Source organism: Mauremys mutica, chromosome 2, assembly GCF_020497125.1.
Source record: "Mauremys mutica isolate MM-2020 ecotype Southern chromosome 2, ASM2049712v1, whole genome shotgun sequence".
In the NCBI taxonomy this organism is placed as follows: domain Eukaryota; kingdom Metazoa; phylum Chordata; order Testudines; family Geoemydidae; genus Mauremys; species Mauremys mutica.
Window position 1 is genome coordinate 291628351 of NC_059073.1, and position 16729 is coordinate 291645079.

A 16729-nucleotide genomic window follows, 5' to 3' on the forward strand; every position below is an offset into this window, starting at 1 on the left:
CAACAACTCACATTTCTTTTAGGGCCTGATTTTTTTTTTTTCAGAAGTGGTGAACCCCCACAAAGCCTGGCTGAAGTCAGTGGCTCTCCTGTGAACCTCCATCCTTTTTTCTTTGGAGGCATGAAATATATTGTGTCTGCTCCTCATTGGAACAACATCCATTTACACCACCTGAGGATCTGGCCTATTCTTTCTTTTGGCCCAGCCTCATCAGTGTCCCACACAGTTCTCTGTTTGCTAGTTCATGGCCCCTGCAGAAGAAGCACAAAACATGGGGCTATTGTCGGGTCCGCAGAACTGGTAGTTTGTGTATATTGTTTAGTTCTTGGCAGCAATGTGTCCGATCAGGGGTTCTGAAACTTCAGTGCACTGCGACCCCCTTCTGACAATAAAAATTACTACACGACCCCCGGAGGCCTGAGCCTGCCCCAGTGTCACCGCCCCAGGTGGGGGGGAGCGGGAGGCCTTTAACCTGAGTCCCACCGCTCATGGCCAAAGCCGAAGCCCTCGGGTGTTGGCTTCAGCCAAGGGCACTGGGGCTCAGGCTTCAGCTTCAGCCCTGGGCCCCAGCAAGTCTAAACCAGCCCTGGTGACCCCATTAAAACAAGGTCGCAACCCACTTTGGGGTCCTGACCCCCAGTTTGAGAACCGCTGTATTAGATTATAATACATTCTTGACAGGTCAGAAATTGAGTTTAAGGACTTGACATTGACTCTTTAAAGTGTTTACCGCCTACATTTTTGTGTGTGTATTTCTGCTCTCAGGGCAATGTCTGCTGTGTGGCTACACGTTGGCCAATGTGGCAATCAGATCGGTGAGGAGTGGTGGCAGACCCTAACCAGTGAGAATGTGCCGCATGCAGAGGCTGATAGGTATGGTACCTCTGCAGTTCTAAGAAGGGAACCAGTTTTAAACTACTCATGAGCCTATGCCTGCTAGTACTTGGAGTCAAATGGGTTAAGTGATCCATCCCTGCTCTTAACAGAGGGCAATCGTAGGAGTTCTTCCGCAGTCTCTGTGCTGCTGGCAGCCCTACCACAAGGCCGCATGCAGCCTTGTAGAGCGCTCCTAGCTTTATATTTCTGATAACAATAAGATCATTGTTCCAGTTCACTTTCCACAGACCATTTTAAACACAACCACGCTGCAAGATGAGGCAGAGGGATTAATGCTGTTGATCAAAACCTTCCCTTGCTGGCCTCCGATCAAAGGCAGGCATTCCCCCCGCCAGCATGTTTGAGCCAAGGGACTGGTATGTAAAACTCTGGGTTTAGAGTCCAAATTCCAATATAAATATGAACAAATGTAACTGTTTCTACGCTTGGAGGGAAATACCCCCGGAACTGCACTGAGTACTGCTGGAGGAGTTCTGCACCACTGCGCATGTGCAGAATTTGTGTCTCCCGCAGATGTCTTTGCTTCCCCGCAGAAAAATGACTTTCTGATGGGGAAGTAAAGGGGAGCCACAGGAGCAGTCATTCAGTCCTCCCCAGTAGTATGTTTCGGGTGCCCAGGGAAGCTGGCAGAGAGGTAGATCACTGTGGGGCAGAGTCAGGGCGGGACAGAGGAAGACCCAGCTGGTTGCTCCTATCCTGCACCAGGCTCAACTGCTAGTCCTGGCTGGGCTGGGGAGGACGGGACTTCCTCTTCCCTGCACGGCATCCAGGACCGTGTCAGACCCATCTCCAGATTTCTCCCCCAGCAGCAGGAAGCTCTACAAACTCTCCCCCCCGCCCTCCAGCTTCCTGTACCCATCACTCCTCAGCTGCAGGGGGAGAGATACCTATACAGGGAGATGTTTCCCCCATCCACCCAACCCCCGTGCATCCAAACCCTCTCATACCCAGACCCTTCCACTGAGCATCACCCCTCTGCACTCAGAACCACCCTGATGAGTTCCACTCCCCCTGCACCTGGACCACTCTGATGAGCCCCTCACACCCGGATCCTCACCCCTCTGAGCCCCACTCCCCCAGCATCTGGACCCCCCACACTCACACCCCCCTGCTGAGCTCTATCCCCCCTCACACCCAGACCACCTCCTGCTGAGCCCCAACCACCTTCACCTGGACCCCCCTGCAGAGTCCCATTGCCATCACACCCAGACCCCCCCCGCAACAAGGCCCTGTGCATCCAGATCCCCCCCCCCGCACCCAGATTGCCCCACACAGAACCCTCTCAACCCATACCTGGATCCCCCACACTAAGCCCCTCCACACTTGGATCCTATCTTGCTGAGCCTGCCTGCCCACACCTGGGGCATCTGGCCCAGGGGTGTTTCCGGGGCAGGCCCAGTCCTTGCACTGTGTCAGGGTTGGGTGCACCTTCACCACTGAGTCTGTGTCCCAGGGCGGGAGCTGCAGAATGATCTCCCACCTCTTTGCAGCCAGTGGCCTGTGCTCCTCACTGCTATGCTGGAGCCTCCACATTTATTTAACAAATAAAATTTTCAGAACTTTGCAGAATTTTTAATTCTTTGGTGCAGAATGCCCTCACGAGTAACTGAGAAGTAACAGCTGCCTAGAAAAGAGAGCTGGAGAAGATCTAGTAAGTCATCCAACTCATCTTCCCAGGGCAGGGCAGGGCTGGACTGTTCCCTGAGTTCAGGAAGGATTTGCTGTGGGGATCAGAGTTGTTGGGAGCCCCCTTGCAGTGTATTTACCCAGTCGCCTTCAGGAATGGATGCTCTTGAACTCCTGTGCTGAGCACCCTGCTAGGTGGAGTCCAGATCAGGCTTCAGGGAAGAGGGCTTCCCATACACACAGCTTGTGTCCTTTTCAGATAGCTTTCCATCGGGGGAGCAGAACGGATAAGTGCTATCTGCGTGGACAATGAACCGAAAGTGGTGAGGAAGCTGCAGAAACGAGTTACGAGAGGGTAGGAGAACAGTGGTTTGTCTCATTCATTTGAAACCCAGGCTGAATGCACAGTGCACGGCTGCCTTTCCTGCCCCCTTTAGGATTACGTGTGCCTGGTGGGACACACACACACACACACACACACACACCCCCGGGGCAAGGAGCCAAGGGGAGTCAAGGCCTCTGTTTGCTCCCCCTGCCTTGCAAGAGAATCTTCTGGGCTCCCCCTGGTCACGTTGGTAAAAGTGCTCAAGAGTCGTGTGTGAAATACTCAGTGTGACTGTTCTCTGCACAGGCTAGACCAGGCCTGCACAACATGCAGCCCCCGTGGGTTCACTGTGCGGCCCGCGGGCAAGCGGCAGGGTGGCCCGGGGAGGGGGGGCCCACCTCACGCTCCAACCGCCCTAATGGCCAGAACCGCACGTGTCTCGTCTCCCGCTCCCCCCCCCCCCAGTGTACAGCGGGTGCGTCACTTCCGGGGCCCGCTGAGGCGGGAAGCGCTGGGCAGGAGGCAGAGCCGGTAAGTGCCCAGAGAGGGGAGGGGCGCCCGGCCTGGGCTCGAGCCGCAGCTCGGGCTGGGCCGAGACCCCCCCTTCGGTTGGGGGTGTGGTGGCTACTGTGCTGGTTGGTCCCAGGGCAGCCTCTGTAGTGATGGTGCGGGGGGTGTTGAACTGTCTGTGGGCAGCCAGGAAATCCCCGGGGGAGACGTGTGTGTTGCACCTGCCCTGCCCCGACTGTGCTGCCCCCTTCCCTGGTCCACGGACCTTCCCCCTTCCCAGCCCCCTATCACACTGTCCGTCTCTCCTCCCCTCCCCCCCCCCTGGGCTCTCTGCGGCCCCTGTGTTTGTGTTGGGTGGGGGATGTGCTTCGCGGGGGTGTTTCGGTGTGGCTGGGCGGCGCTGGGGTGGGGGGGTTTCGGCCCTCAGCTGTTTTCTTTGGAGTAATACGGCCCTCGCCGCTTTACGAGTTGTGCAGGCCTGGACTAGATCCTAACTCCTCTCCCAGCTCTTTCAGGGAGAACAATCTTCTCACGGGGAAGCGAGGAAGAGGCAATAACTGGGCTTTTGGTGAGTGTCCATCTTTCAGTGCCCCCTAGATGAACTGTTTCTGGGTGTGGACGATGTCCATCAAGGTTTGAAAAAAATGTCTTTGCGATGCAGCTTTTAGCCACCTGCTTCCTGAGGAAAGGCAGCTCCTCCCTCACACCTGCGGCCGCAATGTGCATGCGCCATTGTGCTCTGCTGGAAGCAATGGCAAGGAAAGCTACTCATCTCTCGTTATAGCTTAACAGATTCGGCTGCTGCTGTGCAGAGACCACAGCCTGTCAGTGTTGTCTCATTGCTTCCTTGTACTCCCATGTCCATCCGTCTGCGTCGATCTCTTGTCTTGTACTTCGGTCGTGAGCTCCTTCCGTCAGCGACTGTCTTGTTCTGTTTGCATGGTGCTTACCACAATGGAGTCTGGGTCCTACATGTTATAATGATAGGACTGTAAAAGCCTTACTACTACTGCTAGCTAAGGGAGATTCTCCTTTAGCTGTCTGAGAAAATGAGTCATCCCACATCCTCCATCAGCAAACCAAGACGGGCGAGATCCTCACCCAATGTCAATTAGCACGGCTCCAGTGACATCCCAGTGTCTATTACTAAGGGTAGGTCCATACTTACCCGCCGGGTCGACGCGGAGAGTTCGACTTCTCGGAGTTCGAACTATCGCGTCTAATCTAGACGCGATAGTTCGAACTCCGAACGCGCTCCTGTCGACTCCGGAACTCCACCACCGCGAACGGCAGTGGCGGAGTCGACGGGGGAGCCGCGGAGTTCGATCCCGCGGCGTCTGGACAGGTAGGAAATTCGAACTAAGGTAGTTCGACTTCAGCTACACTATTCGCGTAGCTGAAGTCGCGTACTTTAGTTCGACCCCCCCCCCCCCCCGTAGTGTAGACCAGGCCTAAGGTCTCTTTTCCTAGTCTTGTGTTATCCAGCGTGTCGCACTGTTTGGCTTTAATAACGTCACAGATCCACAGGGTGCATTCTAGGCCCCAGTCACCGGTCCCTTGGGAGTGACCCCGCTAGTGTGCTGGGCCCGAAGGCCCTATACAGTTCCACAGCGCAGGCCTGTGACCTCCAGGACTCCAAAACTGGGCCGTCACGTGCCAGCCAACCACGCCCCTCTCCATGGCTCCCTCCAGCAAAGCCAGACTCCAGCACTGGGCTTGTCCTGTACCCCTCCCATGCTCCCAGTGAGTATTTGTGGGGACACCAGGCAGCCTTTTCAGAACCAGGTAACGGAGTATTAGCCACCTGGCCCACAGACTCGGAAAGTCCTTAGGTCAGCCTAGAGGAGCAAAGGCTAAGGCAGCATCAGGCTCTTCCAGGCAAGCTGCTGCAGAATCCATTTTTGCCCTGTCTCTTTCTATCTTTTGTCTCCGTTTCCTACTGTGCACAGGGTATTTCTGTGAGCTCAGCTCTTTATGCACCCACCTGACACCGTTTTCCTCCTTTGTGCTCCCACTCGGGGGGGGCTTTGCTCTGCTCCCTGGGGGGATGGGCAGGGGGAGACTCCACTTCTGCTTGGCCGTGGTCACTAAACGTGATTGTCCTGGCTCTTGGGGTTTCCAGTCTCTCTTTGGAGCCTCCAGTCACCGGTGCCAATTTTGTTCAGGTTATTATGACTCTAGTTTCCAGCCAGGCTGCTCAGTCAACCCTTCACCCCTTCCCTTTACGCTCAGTGCATGGCAATGCAAAGCCCAGAGGGAAACTGAGGCACACCTAGGCATCAAAAATATTCCCACCATGCCCACATCCATCACAAACAGTAATAAAAAGGCCCTTTTCAGCCCACAGAAAAAGCAGCCCTTCCTCTACCTCCTTGGAGGTTGCTTCTGCTCTCTTGCCCACAATTCACAGAGCGCCCCTCTCCCCCCCCCCTTTTTTAATTGCAAGCCTCTGTATTGGACTTTCAGCCCCCTTGCCCCACCCATCTCCACCTACAGATCTGCGGTCAAAGCTAGCCCTTCCCTGCTCGTGTTCCAGTAGTGCCTCTGCATCCTGATCCTAGCAGCCCTGTGTTTTGGGAGGGACAGTCTTCCATTCTGTCCCTGAAGCTGCATGGCTGCGTTAGAGCAGATGCTCTTGATGCGTGCACACAGGATCTGGATTCACCGCGCTAGGAGGTAGCTGGAGCTGAGCCTCCGGAACGTGTGGCAATAAACCCATCCGCTCACACTGAGTGTTGTTTGGTGCCTGGCATGAGGGGTGGGAGGCCAGGGTGGCTTTAGGCTCCCCTGATCCTGGGGCCAGTGCACTCCTGTGTGTAAACTCCTGGCGTAAAACCAGAGTAGCCTGAAGTGTGTATGTGCTGTCTGGCCTTCACTCATCCTGCACTGGAAACAGCTGTTGCTCTGCTGAGATTAGTTTAGACCCAGTGACACGCAGAAGGATTCAGATGCAGATGATATGCCCTCAATGCAGAGATGAATGAGGTGTTGAATCATAGTCGTGTGACCCTGCAGAATGAATCTGTCTGAGCACCGATGGCTGAGATGAGCTCACCTTGGCCTCTAAATGGTTTAATGTTGACAGGATACCACGGCCTGCACTCAGCCAGCGAGAGGAACCTCCTAGGAAGGACGATGGAGAGTCTGCGGAAGGAGGTCGAGTGCAGAGACTGTTACTGTGGGACGGTGCTTTTCCATAGCCTCAGTGGTGGTACAGGAGCTGGTGTGTAGGGACTTTGCCCTTGCAATTGGTTTTCTGTGGAAGGTGCTTGGATACTTCATGGCTGGAGGGCTGCGTAGATGTTGTGATGGGAAAACAAGAGAACGTGTATCTTTTTCAGTAGGTCCTGCCAGGTTATTTCACATTTCCCTCCATGTGCATTGTACAAACTTCCTTCCAGCCAGAAGCCTGCTTTCCACATGTGCAATCGGAGGGAAATGGCAGGGAACTGTGAAGCAAATTTATCTGGATTACATTTGCCATCACATTTTCACTGTTACTCTTGTGGTGTTTCATTGTTGCTTGCAGCATATTTGGTACTCTGCACCTTTCGTGACAGTGGTTTCCCAAAGGACTCTGACATACAACCTCCCCCCCCACACACTACAAGCTGATGCTGCATACGTGTACCTAAGGTTGTAGAAGAAAAATGGTATTAATTAGAACGAATAACTGGAGAAATATTAGGTAAACCTTAATTAGGCAAGCACTCATGGGGGCAGAGTTAAGGTTCTACATGCAACTGTCACCTCCTGGATGTTGAGTGTTTAACAGGCCACGTTAACATTTGTAACATAGTTTATTGATGGAATTTCTACGGTTTTTTTATTTACAGAAAAAGGATAGGAAAAAAAATCTATAATATGGAAATGCTTGGTTAGGCCATTCTGATGGTTTCTATCTCCTTATGAGGCCCTGGGCAGCATTGGCAAGAGGTGCAGTGAAGAAGGCAGGAACGCCGACGGAGCCTGCCTCGTTTGCTGAAGGCTTTCACTACATTTTTTTTTTCTCTGCACAGCTCAGTGAGTTTGACATTTGTGCTCAGCTTAATCTGCCTCAGCAGAACACCTTGTGAGATCAGCTAGAGGATATCTCAAGAGGTTTTTATAATGAGGAAAGTGTATTTTTCCCACTCTCCTCGCACTCAAAAGTGGCTAGGCCAGGGGTGGGCAAACTTTTTGGCCTGAGGGCCACATCAGGTTTCCAAAACCTATATGGAGGGCTGGGTAGGGAAGGTTGTACCTCCCCAAACCCTAATCCTATCGGCCCCTCCCACTTCCTGCCCCCCTCAGAACCCCCGACCCATCCAACACCCCCCCACTCCTTGTCCCCTGACCACCCCCTTGGGACCCCACCCCCATCCAACCCCCCCTGCTCCCTGACTGCCCCGACCCCTATCCACAGCCCCCCTGCACCCCCACCCCCTAGCCAACCCTCCTCTAAAGCCTCTTTCAGAATGCGGCCCTGCGAACATGGGCGGAGGACTCAGGAGGAGCAGGGCAGCCGGAGAGAAGCGGCGCTTTCCCCTTCAAAGCCCTGCTTCTCTCCAGCCAGCTGCGCAGCCACCCGGTGCTCCTCCTGAGTCCTCCGCCCGCGCGCCCGCCACCCGGACTGCCCGCCTGCTCCCCTGAGGCTGCAGGTGAGTCTCCCTTCCTGCTCTCCCCTGCCCCAGCAGTGCAGCCCCCTCCCACGCTGGCGTTGCTCTGAGGCTGCGGGGGAGGGGGGTCAGCAGGCGAGGGGCTGGGGGCTAGCCTTCCCTGCCAGGAGCTCAAGGGCCAGGCAGGACGGTCCCGTGGGCCGGATGTGGCCCAAGGGCCATAGTTTGCCCACTTCTGGGCTAGACCATTATTGGTCAAACTTGCCAGAAAAATTCACTGCCAGGAAGAGAACAATCCTGGAAGATTTCAGCAGGAAAGGTGAAAGTTCTATTTATACACACACCCCCAACTGAAAACAGGGGGTTGGAATGGAAATGCTTATGCCGCCTTAACTATAATAGTTGCTACTATTCTAATACACCATCAGCTCTTAAGTAGCACCATGCAGTGAGCACCTCCTTGTGGCCACTGGTGAGTATTATTTATTGCATATAGAGACCCCAGTCCAAATCTGGGCCTGCTGGGCTAGGCACTGTACATACTTTTACTGAGACAGTCCCTGACCCCAAACAGTTTACAGTCCAAACAGACAAGGCAAATGAAGGGTGGGCAGGGAAACTGAGGCACGGAGCTGAATTGACTGGCTGGGGTTACACAGTGGGTTAGTGGCTGAGCTGGGACTAGCGTCCAGGGCTCCTGGCTCCCAGTTCCCATTGGAACACACTGCCTCTCAGGCATGCATGGAGGAGACCAGCACTGCGATTGCCAGAGCTCTCTGCCCTAGGCCAGGCCGATCGTGTTTATGAACAGGTTTGGGGGCTTTATCCCATAGGCCTCAGTTCCCGGCTGTGTGAAGCGATCCGAGACGAGTACTCCCTGGGTCAGATCCTGTCGGTGACGGTAGCCCCGCACCAGGGTGGCGAGAGCCCTCTGCAGCACTACAACTCCTTGCTGTGCCTTTCGTGGCTCCAGAGGTACGTTCCTGGGAGCTGGGGAGTTGGGCAGTGACAATAGGTCAGCAGTGAATTGTGGGGCTGCGTGACACTACGAGCTGGACGCTGATCACCATGCACTAGGGTGGTTCCCCCAGTGTGGAGCAAAAGCCCGCTCTCTGCTCCCAAAGAGCTCGCTGCCTGAGAAATACAGCGTGTAAGACCTATTGCCTAGTAGGCAACTATGGAATAAGCTACACCGAGTTACCCTGCTTTTCCTGGCAGGCGCTCTCGATGACTGGCTGTCACGGCTGGGCTGGGCTGTCTGACCGAGGGGGTGGAGCAGCAGTCGGCTGGGCCTGGATACCAGGAGGTCAGAGTCCGAGATGAGCCAGAGGGCACGCTGGGAGTGAGGGTCAGGGTACCAGGAGGTCAGAGTCCGAGATGGGCCAGAGGGCACGCTGGGAGTGAGGGTCAGGGTACCAGGAGGTCAGAGTCCGAGATGGGCCAGAGGGCACGCTGGGAGTGAGGGTCAGGGTACCAGGAGGTCAGAGTCCGAGATGAGCCAGAGGGCACGCTGGGAGTGAGGGTCAGGGTACCAGGAGGTCAGAGTCCGAGATGAGCCAGAGGGCACGCTGGGAGTGAGGGTCAGGGTACCAGGAGGTCAGAGTCCGAGATGGGCCAGAGGGCACGCTGGGAGTGAGGGTCAGGGTACCAGGAGGTCAGAGTCAGGCAGCAGGAACAGCTAGCGCAGGGCAGGCCGGCCATCCCAAGCAGGGAAAACCCAGTTACGCAGACAACTTCCTGTTCCTCTGCTTGGTTTAAATAGTAGCAGGGGACCAATCAGGACCCTCAGGGTTTTGCCAGTCAGAGCCCAGCCCGGGAGTCCTCTGCCAAAGTTGAGTTTCAAGTTGTGGTAACTCCTAGCCGATCATGGGGTGGTAGGCTGGAACGTAGTGGCTTCTAGAGCTCTGTGGACCAGGGTTTGAGACTTGCAGCCCCTGATGCTGGAGTAACTGGTACGATTAGGCGAGGGAAGTTTTGGGCGAAGACTGGGCACGGGAAGTTTTGGCACTACTGCTGAGATGGGGGGATGGTCGCAGGTGTAAGGCGCTGGCCTGGCACTTAGGAGCGCTGGGTTCAGTTCCCCCATCTCCTACGGATTGCCTGAGTGGCCGTGGGCAAGTCACGTCGTCTCAATCACCCCACCTTTCCCCAGCCCTTTGTCCTGCCTCTTTAGCTTTCAAGCAGGGGCTGTTTCTCGCTGTGTGTCTGTACAGCACCTAGCACAATGAGGCCCTGATCTTGGCTGGGACCTGTAAGCACTCCTCTAATACAAAGGAATGGGGTTTCACTCACATGGTCATCTGATGTAGCCCCGGGGCGAGCTGTGAGGACTTGCTCAGTCCTGATCCGAGCAGAAGTTCCACTAACTTCCGTGAGATTCCTAAGGACTTGTGGCTGGGATCCTAACGCCAAAGGAACAGTGACTCCAGTTTGTCTGTCTAGACATGTCGACGGCGTCCTCCTGTTCCAGAACGATGCCGTGCTGAGGAGGACGGCAGCCCTGCTTGGGAAGAAAGCGCCAGTGTCTGACATGCAGCCCCAGGTCTCCCTCTCCGCCATGAACACCTACGTCACTTCCTGCCTTGCTGAGCTGCTTTACCCTCTCAAGGCTTTCACGACAGGAAGGTGAACCGAGCACAGGTATTTGTCTTCTTTCCAACAGCTGCTGGTGCTCTGCAGATGACACTAGACGTACTGCAGTCCCCGGCTGGTATACACTGGCATGATTCTATCAATTACAGCAGGGCTGTGCCAGTATTCACCAGCTGAGGATCTGGCCCATAAAATCTAGTGCATAGAAAGCTTTTGTCGAATCCTTTGGCATGGAGGCCTAGGCGCTGACTTCTTCTGGCGCCGGTGGGTGCTCAACCCCCTTCTGCTCTCAGCCCTGCCCTGACTCCACTCCTGCCCTGCCCCCATTCCAACCCCTCCCCCAAATCCCAGCCCCGCCTCCTAAGCCTAACCCTAACCCTCCCCCCCCTCCCTCCCAGTGCTTCCTACAGCTGTTTGGTGGCTGCAAGCACTGGGAGGGAGGAGCGGATACATGGTGTGCTGGGAGGAGGTGGGGGGGGCGGGGAGCTCACCCACCAATTTTTCCCTGTGGGTGCTCCAGCCCCGGAGCACCCATGGAGCCAGTGCCTGTGCATGGAGGCAAAAACTCCTAGGTGCAGTCAAAATATTCCCAGTGTGCAAATGGAGGGACCAAGGGAGCATAGATAATTGAACATAGACAGCAAAAGCCGCATGCATGAGTCCTTTACATCCAAAGACCTTATTAATAAACTCAGCAATAGCTAACTGGATATTACAGGGTAACTAGCCTGCAGCACTCTCCCTGGAAACCGAGAAGCCAGCAAAGGCTAGCAAGGGGCCGACTCTGTGGGTGCTCTGGGGCTGGAGCACCCATGGGGAAAAATTAGTGGGTGCTCTGCACCCATTGGCAGCCAAGCTCCCCGCCCCTCCCCACCTCCTCCTCCCCCTCCCCTGAGCGCGCAGCATCCCCGCTCCTCCACCTACCTCCCAGCGTTTCCCGCCCGGCCACCGCCAAACAGCTGTTTGGCAGCATTAGCACGCTTGGGGAGGAAGGGGGAGAAGCAGGAACGTGGCGCAGTCAGGGGAGGAGGTGGGGCCGGGGTGGGGATTTGGGGAAGGGGTTGGAATGGGGGTGGGGCCTCATGGAAGGGGTGGAGTGGGGGTGGGGCCTGGAGCAGAGGGGGGGTCGCACACGCAGAGGAAAGAGGCGAAGTCGGTGCCTATGACAGCGATGCTGCTGCAGCACGTCTGGCGAAGACGCTCTATGGCGACGAGAGAGCTCTGCCGTCAGCATAACAAAACCACCTCTGCGAGAGGCAGTAGCCATGGCGACGGGAGAGCTGAGTACTGTCCACGCCGGCGCTTATGTCGCCCGGGGGGTGGTTTATTCACAGCCCTGAGCTGTGTAAGTTCTGCCGACACACGCTGCAGGGGAGACACAGCCGGACCCCCACTCACTTGGGGCTGGCGAGACTGCAGGTGCACCGCTGCCCGGCTAACACAGCTTGGCAGAAAATGCCTCTCACCCCTCAGGGATCCCTCACCCAGTCATCGTCAATGACACGTGGGGTCTGCTTTTCGTCCCCACCTCATTCGAGTGAGGTCAAGGCTGGGTGGGGACCCATTTAATTTCTAATGGGCTTGGGCCACTTTGATCTCCCCTTTGTTTGGAAATGAAATGCAAAAAATAAAGTTCTTCTTGGCGTGATTGCACATGTGCATGGCACCCGTGGTGTCTGCGCACCCAGTGCACGGCCATTGGACACTTCCCCGTATGGTACCTGTTGGGCGGCTTGGTTGTGTGAGAGGGGATTGAGCCCCATGCAGCGTGGGAGAGTTCACGTTGCTGCGTTCCCTGATGCTTTGGTGTTACTGTCACATTGGCCCCATGCAGCTGTTTGTGCTTTTGTTATTGGAGGCCTGTCGATGGACTTACCTTAGTTTGACTAAGCTCAGGCTCTGCCCAGTAGTTTTCAGTGAAACCGACGTGTTAGTTTTCACTGTAGCTCCTGGTGAATTTGGTTTGTTTCTCGTTTCCCAGGGGGATGGTCTTTTGGGACAGCCTGGCATCGTCTATTGCGCACTCATTGCCCCGGGAGTTTCACCCAGCACAGCCCGTGTCCTTTCTTTACAAGCACCACGTCTTCCAAATACGCCTGAACTGGGGACTCGGGTAGAGGAAGGAGAGAACATGAACCAGATAGACAAGTTCCCTTTTACCTGCCTCTGGCCTGAGCCAACAGGCCCTTGGACAGCCCTGTAGTAGTGCTCCATGGCCCTTGGCTGAGGCGGGAGAAGAGAGAAAGCTAAACCAGTTGGCGTCGAGTTTATGCCTCACAACCTTCAAGATGAGATACAGGGTCATCAGGATTTCACATTCCGAAACATCCCAGCTAACTGCAGGGACGAACCCTGCCTCTGTTCATCTGCCCCGAAATACATTTGGAAACCTCTAGATTTAAATGCAGGCCAGGATGGGACCTCTGGGCGCCCAGAAGTTTGCCTGGGGGACTGGTCTCTTTAAAAGCCTGATCTGCTGAGAAGGTGGAGTTGTGAGCGTGTCCCTCCCATACCTATTGTTGCCCGTATTACGGGTACCAGCTAGAGCAGCAGTTCTCAAACTGAGTTAGGACCCTAAAGTGGGTCTTGACCCCATTTTAATGGGGTCACCAATGGCTGGCATTAGCTTTGCTGGGGTCCAGGGCCGAAGCCCAAAGGCTTCAGCCCGGAGTGTGGGGGGGGCTCAGGTTACAGGTCCCCCTCCTAGGGCTGAAGTCCTTGGGATTCGGCTTTGGCCCCTCTGCCAAGAGCGGTGGGGCTCTGGCCCTCCTGCCCGAGGCAGCGGGGTTCAGGCGGACTCAGGCTTTGGTCCCTCCTCATGGCGTCATGTAGCAACTTTTGTTGTCAGAAGGGGGTCATGGTGTAATGAAGTTTGAGAACCTCTAAGCTAGAGGGCCCCAACCGAGGCTGAGGCCCTGTTATGCCAGGCACTGGCCAGATCCCTAGCAGGTCCCGAGAAGCCGATCGTCCATTCCGACAGAGGGCGGGAGGAAAGGAGTATTATTGTCCCCATCGTACAGGTGATGGTATGGACACCACCTTCACCCCATCCCACTGGGACACCAAAAGGGGAACATGACTTGCAGAGCCAGGAATAGAACCCGGGTCTCCTGAGTCCTAGTCTGCTGCTCTAGCCAGCAGGCCACAGGAGTCCATTGGTAGCCCCCTCCCTACACAACTAAATTAGTGATCAAAATGTCCCTCAGATTCAAACCCCAGTCTTGGCAACTCTAGGGTGGGAAGTGTTCAAGATGGGACAGGAGAACGCTTCCCCGCCAGCTGGGGGAGAGCTCTGAAGGTCATCCCTGGATCTGCTTTGCCCTTAGCTTGCCTTGTTTGCAGCATTATAGCACCTCTGTGCTGGCTGTAGCCCGCAGCTACCAAGAGGCCACCTTTCTTCTGTCCCGTGACTCGGTGCTGAGGAAGCCGAAGCAAGCTTACCGCTGTGTTCCTTAGAACCCCTTCCCTCTCCGCTGCTGGACAGGTCAGTCTCGCTGGGCCCTCTTCTGTGCATATGGCTGCTGGGGATAGGGGGCAGGCTGACAAATGCAGCCAGTCTGCAAAGGTCAGACCAGAGTGTGTCACATTCCTTGTGCTCAAGAGGTTGTCTTTGCTTTGGAGAAAAGGTCACAGGCTGGGGAGGCGTCTGAAAACCTGCATAGGGGGAGGGATAGCTCAGTGGTTTGAGCATTGGCCTGCTAAACCCAGCGTTGTGAGTTCAATCCCTGTGGGGGCCATCTGGGGCAAAATTGGTACTTGGCCCTGCTAGTGAAGGCAGGGGGCTGGACTCAATGACCTTTCAAGGTCCCTTCCAGTTCTAGGAGATTGGTATAGCTCCAGTTATTACCTTTAAAACCTGCATAGACTTCACCAAGTCCATTGAACTCACTGCTGGTCTTGTCTAAGTATTTGCATCTCACCATAGCATCTGAGCCCTTCAGAAACTCACTTTCATTTATCCTGGCAGATGCGTTCTTCTCCATTCTACAGAAAGGGAAGGGGGACCCACAGAGATTAAGGGACTTGCCCAAGGTCCCACAGGAAGTCTGTGTCAGAGCCAGAAACTGGGCTCAGGTCTCCTGAAGCCCAGGCCTTAACCACAAGGCCGTCCTTTCTATTGGTACATGACGAACCAATTCAAGCCTGGTGGAAGCAGAAACATTGACTTCAGTGGAGCTGCCTCCACGTATCCCAGGACTGAATTCAGGTCGAGGTCATTGTGGGTACGTCTACACAGCAACTAGATACCTGCGGCTGGCCCGCTGCTGTGGAGACACCCTGAGAATCTCTACTGTGCCCAGCCAGGTGAGCTATGTAGGAAGGCAGGAGGTAATGAGCCAGGCTGGAGCTAACATCCCTACTCGCTCTAAGGGAACCAGAGGCTATTTGATCCTTGAGGACTGGCCAGTGTCCGAGTGGCTAGAAGCCAGCCTGGGGAAGCAGGTTTCAGCCGGGGCTCAGGGTAAGGGGAGGGGGAGGATGCTGGCAGTGAGGGGAAGGGTCCCTGCAGGTGGAAGGGTGGAGGTGAGGGACAGAGATGTGGGAGGGCTTGGATTTGGTGGGGAGGGGGCAGCGAGTGAGGTGGGGTGGGCAATATCTGGTTGGAGCGAGCTGAGGCAGGAAGGAGAAGTAGAGTATCGCCTCGTCTACACCACAGCCTTAGGGCGACACAAGGAAGCTCACGTCAGCCTAACTCTGCAAGTGTCTACACTCAAGTGGCACGCCCGCCGCCGTAACTCACCCACTGCGCTGACTTAACTCCACCTCCAGGAGAGGTGTAGCGCTTTGGTCAATGTAGTTAGGTCAACATAGTCTCACTCTAGATCAAGGGTCTCCAGCCTTTTTACACCCACAATCAGTTTTTGAATTACCCCGCCCCTTCCCCAAAACCCCACCCCACGCACTCCATCCCCTCCTCTCTCCCTTGCTTGCTCTCCCGCACCCTCCCTCACTTTCACTGGGCTCCGGCTGGGGGGGGGTTGGGTGGGGGTGTGGGGTGCTGGCTCTGGGAAGGGGCTCAGTGCTGGGGCAGGGGCCTGAGGTGCAGGAGGGGGTTCGGGATGCAGGAGGGGGTATGGGTGCTGGCTCTGGGGGCAGCCTCCTCCTGGGTAGCACTTAGCTTTCCACCAATCGAAGGCAGGCAGGCTCCCTGCCTGCTGCAGCCCCATGCCACTCCCAGAAGGGGCCAACGTGCCCCTGCAGCCCCTGGTGGGGGCACATGGCTCCACACGCTGCCCCTCTCTGCAGGCACCACCCCCAAAGCTTTCATTGGCCACAGTTCCCTGTTCCCGGCCAATGGGAGCTGTGGGGGCGGTGCTTGCAGGCAGGAGCAGCGTGTTCTCTCCCCCCCCCCCCGGGCTGCAGGGGTGTGCTGGCCGCTTCAGAGAGTGGCATGGGACTGCGGCAGGCAGCCCCACTGCACCATCGTGGTCGGAGATCATGATCGATTGGGAGAGTGCCCAGGATTGAGCGGTTGATCACGATTGACGGGTTGGTGACCTGTTGCTTACATCCCCTGTTGCTGCTTTTCAGAAGCCGTCCAGCAGTGCCCCACACTGACAGTCTCCTGGTGGTAGGGTGACCAGCCAGCAAGTGTGAAAAATTGGGACGGGGGTGGGGGGTAATAGGAGTCTATATAAGAAAAAGACCCAAAAATCAGGACTGTCCCTATAAACTTGGGACATCTGGTCACCTTACCTGGTGGGGCCGCGCGCCGCCGACACAAGGGGCGTAGTGTGGACATGCAAAAGCGATTTCATTACTGCAGGTGGCCGTACAGCACCATCGCTTAGGTCAACTTCACTTTGGAGTGTAGACTTGCCCTCAGATGCCTCAGGAGTCTCGCTGTGCAGTTCACTGCCACTCAGTCCACGTGTCCTTGGGGCTCGAAGAGTTAATAGCCAGGAGTGGCTCAGGCCTTGTTTTATGGCTCAGCAGGAAGGGGTCTCTAGCTGCCTGGTGCCCCCAGCACTGTGCTGAAGCATTAGATCATCACTGACCCAGAGAGCAGTGCCACCAGCACCTCCCCTCCAGCTCTCCCAGGGCTGGGGGCAAGCTGGGCTCTCTGGTTCGTTCTGTAGCTTCCCTAAGAATGTGGGGACTCCGGATCCTTGGTCCAGTCCATAGTGAGGTGCTCGGGGGGAGAGGCTGACAGAGCTGGGTGGTGCTGCTGGCTTTGTGG

The 16729-nt window shown here is 55.9% G+C and overlaps 1 protein-coding gene across 1 annotated transcript in view; it reads left to right on the forward strand.

Annotated features, from left to right (window-relative positions):
* LOC123363293 (tubulin beta chain-like) overlaps window positions 1-16729 on the forward strand; it is a 50153-nt gene that overhangs the window by 31511 nt on the left and 1913 nt on the right. Inside the window, 9 exon segments of the mRNA XM_045004159.1 lie at window positions 766-873; window positions 2487-2499; window positions 2787-2878; window positions 3865-3926; window positions 6444-6581; window positions 8790-8931; window positions 10399-10581; window positions 13487-13574; window positions 13783-14032. Coding sequence (XP_044860094.1) covers window positions 766-873; window positions 2487-2499; window positions 2787-2878; window positions 3865-3926; window positions 6444-6581; window positions 8790-8931; window positions 10399-10581; window positions 13487-13574; window positions 13783-14032 — 1076 coding nt within the window.